Here is a 6,494-nt window from a genome sequence, read left to right on the forward strand (position 1 = left end):
ATAAATATCATATAAACTTACCTGGTAAAACAACAACGGATAAAGCATTAGGGACTATTCAACAATTTTCTTTTTTTCTACGTATATCTTCTGATTGTAGTAAATCTCGATCAATTGAAAAGCAAAGTTTAGGCAGAAGCTAGGCTCCTTCATCCTCGATTTTTGAAGTGACTAAGATGAATGAATTGTTTTCTTTGTTTTACTTTATGTTTTAATATTTTTTTCATTATTATTCTAACTAAATAAAATATAAAAATAAACAATTTTCATCCATTTTAAGGTCACCTATCATCCGCTAAGATTTGTAATGGCTTATTTTCCATGCAAATCCTTAGTGAATCATTCATTAAGCCTTTTATCAACTAAAATTCCATAATGATCAACTTTTACAGTTTTTATGATTTAGTCCTTGTACCTTAATTACTAATCATTCAATAAAATTACTGAACCAAAACTCAATATATTACTATAATAGAATCATAAATATTAATAAGTAATATTTATTGACTCAATCATCGAAATATGGGGTTCCAAAATCGCCATTTCTGGTACCACTGACAAAATGGATTGTTACATTAATTCCTGTCTACAATGAGAGAGTCCTAAGGGATTCAAATTCTATACATGTTTATCCTTTAGGATTTACAATAAATACCCTGGTAAAATACAATGTTTACAGTTTAGCCAGGACCCAAGTAAATGGACATTGAGTCTCTTCCAAGAAATGAGCTAGTCATGTCGATTCGAATGACTCCCAATGAACAAGCGGAAACATCAGAGTATGCCTTGTTCGCGGGCTTCTTTTTGTGACCCATGACATATGCTCATACATAGAGGGTTGAGAATGTATCACCAACTCAAATACCCGGTGAGTACGAGCATAGTCTGGTGTGGTTGGTGAGATCGATGCATTTATACCTAACTAGCACTTTAGTGCATATTTGGCGTAATGGTGGATTGATTCGAGTACTGGTTCTTGCATCTGATTTGGTTAATAGGGATTATATCATAAAAATCATATATTGAATGTTTATTTAATTGAAATAAGATATTAATGTTAACATGAGACAAGATTATGATATGTTAAACTAGTCACAAATGCCCTAAGAGTGCATCGGGAATTATATCGAGAAATGGAGTAAAGCATTGATGAGAATGGGATGAAATGATAAATAAACTATCGATATATATATTTGATATTAACGTGAATTGGTTAGATGGTTAACTTGAGTTATTATGTTACTTATGTTATTTAAATTTTGTTATGTTCATAATTGAATTTGAGTTATGTTACCACCACTAAGTATACTTTACTCAGCGTACGAATTTGTTTGTTTCTATACGCAGGTTCGGATAAAAGGTATAAAGATTTTGCGGTCAAGTACCCAACTTTCAAGCTCAGCTTGGAAGCCATTACGATCCTATTTTGTATGTATATATATATGTTTTGAAGTCATTTGGCATGTATTGAAGGCTATGATTTGGAAATGTTTGAACATGTTTAGATAAGTTAAGGATGAATATGTTTTGTGGTACATTTTAGGTATGTTTAGGTTCATTTGGTTAAGGTTTTGGACACTTAAAATTTGGTGATTGCATCTCAAGGTAAAGAGAACATGTTTCGAGACCGCTAGAATAAATTTCATTTAATGTTTGCATTCAAGAGCTAGAGGTCTTGAGACAAAAGAATATTGAAGCTAAATAGATTTTGCCTTGCTCCAGGTCTCGAGACAACATGAACCCCTTGTCTCAAGACATTCAAATATCGAAGCAAAATTAAGAAAACATGGGAGGTTGGTCTCAAGACTACATAAAAGACATTGCCTCGAGACACAACATGTATTGTCTCGAGACATTTTAACTTCAAAGCTAAAAATTCTAAAATAATTTATGACTTATCTCAAGACATAAACTTAAAATTTGACATTTGAGTTGGATTCAAGTCTTAACTCTGAAATTAACTCATATAACCATGTAAAATTGATGAAATGAAATCAATGAGTGTATAAATGCATACATATAAATTATTTTGATGACGGATTTGAATATGACAAACATGACAATATATATTTAAATTCGACGATTAGATCAGATGTGAGGTTTCATTAAAAAATTCCGTAGGTTAAGATGTAGTGGATTAGAAGACAAGCGGGACAGATTGGGTTGCTAACCAATCAAAAAAGAGGATGTGTACTGAAGACTAGCTTATGAAGCTGCCATCTTTTGTGAATATTCTCAGCAGAGATGATTTCCTTGCACCTCCTTAGAGTTGTTTTCTTGTTATTTAGTTACTAAGTTTTTACTTTGTTCTCTCTTGCTTTGTTTTGCTCCTTGTAATTTTGTATATATTCTTTTATTTCTTGTTTCGATTTTGTTGCAATACTGCATTGTTGTTGAGTGAAGTTTTCTTTTCTTTCTGGAAAATAAAAGAACATTAATTTATTTATAATTGTTAGGAACAAAAATTATTTTCTAATTAGTTGTCTGAACCCGAATATGTATTAAAATTACATATTTGGATAATAGATATTTGAGGAAGTTTATCCGTATTCATTCTAAATCTCAATGAATAATAATTTTAACATTTAAATTGAATATCCATGAATATTCGAATCCACAATCTAAATTGTCATCATTAAATTAAATCATTATGATGATTAATAATAGGAAATAAATATCAAAACTATTCATAAATTTTAATTCAATGTACAGTTTGATACATGAACTTTCATTTTGTGTAAATATATAAATTTAATTATGATTTAATTCAATTGTATACATTTAAAGAAATGAACAAATCAATTTTTTTATATCAGATTATTATATTTTAGATAAGTATAATTATTTGAGTATGTAACATTTACACATTAAAAAATGTTATATCAATAATGATGTTAATGATTTGTGAAATTTAAGTTAAGTCATAATTTCATATATAAAATTGTACAAAATTAAAGCTCGTATATAACATTGCATATTGCATATTACATATTAAAACAAATTTCATGTTTTATTTTTGACAAAAAAAAAATTCTAAACGTCGGTCCCCTTCAAATAGCAAAGAAATATATAACGCCACAATAAAAAATAGCAATAGCTACAAGAACCGCACCCTTCTCGACTCAAGCTCGGCTAGTTTGGCAGCCTACCACCAATTCATCCCTACAATTTGCCCAAATGCCTAAATGCTTTCCCACTTCCCACCTTTTTCAACAGCCTCTTTTAATAGAAGTTTATGTCTGTTCAGAGTTGACTAAAAGAACTAAATAGCCTGATTTGATTCAAACCCGACCAAGCCCCTATAGTTTTGGCAAATACCTTCTTCAAGAACATCGCATGTAATGGGAAAGTAACTCTAATTGTTAGACTCAACAACTTCACTAATTAGATGCCACAAAATTCAACAGCAATTAACATTCAAACAGCATATAAACCTACTTATGCAAACAATATCCAATTGAACCATGTTTTCCCTGTTCCATATGAACATTGCAAACCCTGTGTACCATACAACTTAACATATGCACTTTCTATCGGCTTAATAATAAATCTATGTAGAAGTTTAATTTAACAATCTCCATCGCTATTGGAGCAATGATAAAACAAACATCACTAATGCTCACACTGATTCTTAAACCAATTCGACATAAAGATAGCTTACAAGGAAATATACATTATTTTCCCACGTATATACCACTCGGAAGAGCTTGTCAATCATCGATTCCCTTCGTTACACCAAGGATAATAGCAATTGTAGCAAGAACAGCCTGCACAAGCAGCAGTCTCTCATTAAATGGGTTTTCAAGAACCTCACTTGAGAAAGAGAGGAGGCAACAGAGAACACTCAAAAACAATAGCATAGAAGACACAAAAACAGGAAAGGATAATATATTTACGTAGAATCTAAACATAGTATCCATAAAATTATATAAATGACAGGTTATAGTCATGTCAATGCAGTATGACCTTCACAAAATTGAGAAAGACTGACAGAAAAGATACTCACAGCAATTGTGCAAGCAATATATCCCGGCTTCTCTCGGTAGTCTATCCTTGCACAAAGTAGAACAAACAATCCAATGTACCAGGGGATGGCCCCAAGGAAGAAACCAATGATAAACCTTCAAAGAAGTATACTCCTCTTATAGATAGAGAATCATAAACTACTTCAATAGTAGCTAGGAGTTCAGAAAACAATAACCAATACAATAATAAATATAATGCTGATTTGTATAAAAATACATGTCACATGGATTGTGCACCAGATTCAGGCTTTGGGTACATATTGAAGTGTCAATTGAAATTTGGGGTGTATAGCACCTGTCATAACATTTATTCCTCTCAAGCTTCATTTTCCTTAACACAGATACAGGATTTTGGTGCACCAAATATATCAAAAAACTTGGAAAAGTTTCAGCATTCCCATGTCATAAACATACCCTGTTTTTCTTTTTCTTGTAATTAACAAGAAGCATCCACTGTACCAATCTCCTTATTAAAAGAGTTTTTCATAGTCCCACGAAATGCGATGCTCTAAGTCATAGCTATTATCACAGCATTTTACAAAATTGTCTTCCAATGTGACAGGAGATCTCCAGTCAAATAGTAGACATATTAATTTCCCATTTGTCCAACCTATACGTTTCGTCTCTGTCTTTTGTTATCTTCGTCGAGTTTTTTATTAACCCACAACAATTGGATTTAGAGGAAAATAATTTGTTTAAATTGACAGTGTAACGATATATTCATTAAGTTGTTATTTTGTTTAAAATTATAGTTCAAAAAATTTTAAAAACAATAGCTATATATGACTTACAAGAACCATCCAAAACCAATGCCACAGCATGGTAGACGACGCTCTCTTACAGGTCTTCCTTCAGCAACAGCATAACCTAGACATCAAAGGTATCAAGGTGAAAGCATATCAAGAAGATAAATTTTCATTAACTTAATGCAGAATTTGTTGAACACAAGGAAGAAACATTTCATTTCTTGAAATTTGCTCTCAACACAATTATATACAAGAAAAGGAACTCAGACAGACCAACTTGAATTACAAAATCACTAATCTTATGATAGATATCCATGAATCACATTTGATAGAAGGCCAAAAGCAAGTTATGCATGATTAGAAATGAACTATTGTTCTTGCAATAATATTCAGAACAGTCAAATCTAGAGCTTTTCATAAGTTCCTGAGAGGTTTTATTACATGTTTCCTTCAAGTTCAAGGTTGTTTGCAGATCAATAATGACTTGTATATTGTTTATACGCTTTTATCTCTCATCTTTCTCTGAAATCTACTTCCCTTCTTCTTAAGCTACTATGAAACTTATAGCAAATATCTCAGATATTATAGCAAAACTTGGATCTTTCCCACCCCTACAAAACCCTCTTTTTCTTTCAATCCATCAAAAACCCGAATCCGTAAAGTCAACATTTTACAAAATTCACTCATCCTAAAGAATCAGAAAGTCTTTCTATTGCATCAAATACAAAATAAAAAGGAGCTGCTTATATATCTATGCAGTTATTTCTTTTCTTTCTCTGCTATAATTATAAAAACACCTAATATATAAACACACCTTTCTTCTAAACCATAAAAAAAATGGATCTTTCATCTTAAGAAACATGTTAATCATTCCAACCAACAAAAAACCAAATCTCAAAATCCTTTCTTTGATTGACTGATCACAAGAACAAAGTTATTTTCTTCTTAGTTGTAGACAAAGCCTACCTGGAACGGTTTGATAACCTTGGGGGTAATACTGAGGAGGAGGAGCAGAGGGCTCATGGAGGCCAGGCGGCGGAACAGGCTGAGGAAACCCAATAGCCGGGCCATGGTGCTGAGGAGGAGGTGGAGGAGGGTAGTTGGATACTCCTTGGAAAGTCCCATATTGATGATGCTGGTGATCTACAACTACAGCCGGGTTTTTCTCGTCACCACTCATGTTTCTTCTTCGTGAGAGTTTTGACTGGGATCTGGATCAACTAGAAAAAGAAAATTGATTACTTTGATAGTAAGATTTTTGGTGTTTTGAATGAATGGTGGGATCAGATTGAGGAAGCTGCCTAGGCCTAGCTAACGGTTTGTCCTGTGAATTTGACTAAAATAATTAGGCTTTTTTATCTTTTAAAATATTTACGTGTGAAACTGAAAGCGGTTAAGTTTTCAATCTTTTGTGAATAAAATAATTAGGTCTTTGGTTTTCTTTTTCATTCGATTAAATACTTCAATTTTAAAAATATATTAAAAATACTCTCAAATTTTTTTAAAAATATAATTAAATATTTTTTTCATTCAATTAGGTACTTGAATTGTTAAAATATATCAAAAAGATCTTTTGATCTTTAAAGTTAATTATTCTTAATTTTTTTCAATTAAAACCACCATATATCACATGGACAAAAAATTTATAAAAATAAAAATCAATAAAAATTATTAAGTTTTAATAAAAAAATATTAAAAAATTATAAAAGTCATAAAAGAATAT

At 31.3% G+C, this 6,494-nt stretch overlaps 1 protein-coding gene across 2 annotated transcripts; it reads right to left on the bottom strand.

Moving 5' to 3' along the window:
- Positions 1–3,452: 3,452 nt before the first annotated feature.
- LOC107912921 (60S ribosomal protein L18a-like protein) lies at positions 3,453–6,197 on the bottom strand. Of its 2 annotated transcripts, XM_041085383.1 has the most exons (5): positions 5,738–6,155; positions 4,817–4,892; positions 4,337–4,340; positions 4,007–4,158; positions 3,453–3,767 (listed from the first exon to the last, which is right to left on the bottom strand). In XM_041085383.1, the coding sequence occupies exons 1-4, from the start codon at positions 5,949–5,951 to the stop codon at positions 4,048–4,050; spliced, it is 405 nt and encodes a 134-aa protein (XP_040941317.1). In that variant the 5' UTR covers positions 5,952–6,155; the 3' UTR covers positions 3,453–3,767; positions 4,007–4,047. The 2 variants fall into 2 exon arrangements, with proteins under 2 accessions (XP_040941317.1, XP_016696797.1); XM_016841308.2 differs by lacking the exon at positions 4,337–4,340 and having other exon boundaries at positions 4,007–4,121; positions 5,738–6,197.
- Between the last annotated feature and the right edge of the window lie 297 nt (positions 6,198–6,494).

This window comes from Gossypium hirsutum, chromosome A13 (genome assembly GCF_007990345.1).
Source record: "Gossypium hirsutum isolate 1008001.06 chromosome A13, Gossypium_hirsutum_v2.1, whole genome shotgun sequence".
Classification (NCBI taxonomy): domain Eukaryota; kingdom Viridiplantae; phylum Streptophyta; class Magnoliopsida; order Malvales; family Malvaceae; genus Gossypium; species Gossypium hirsutum.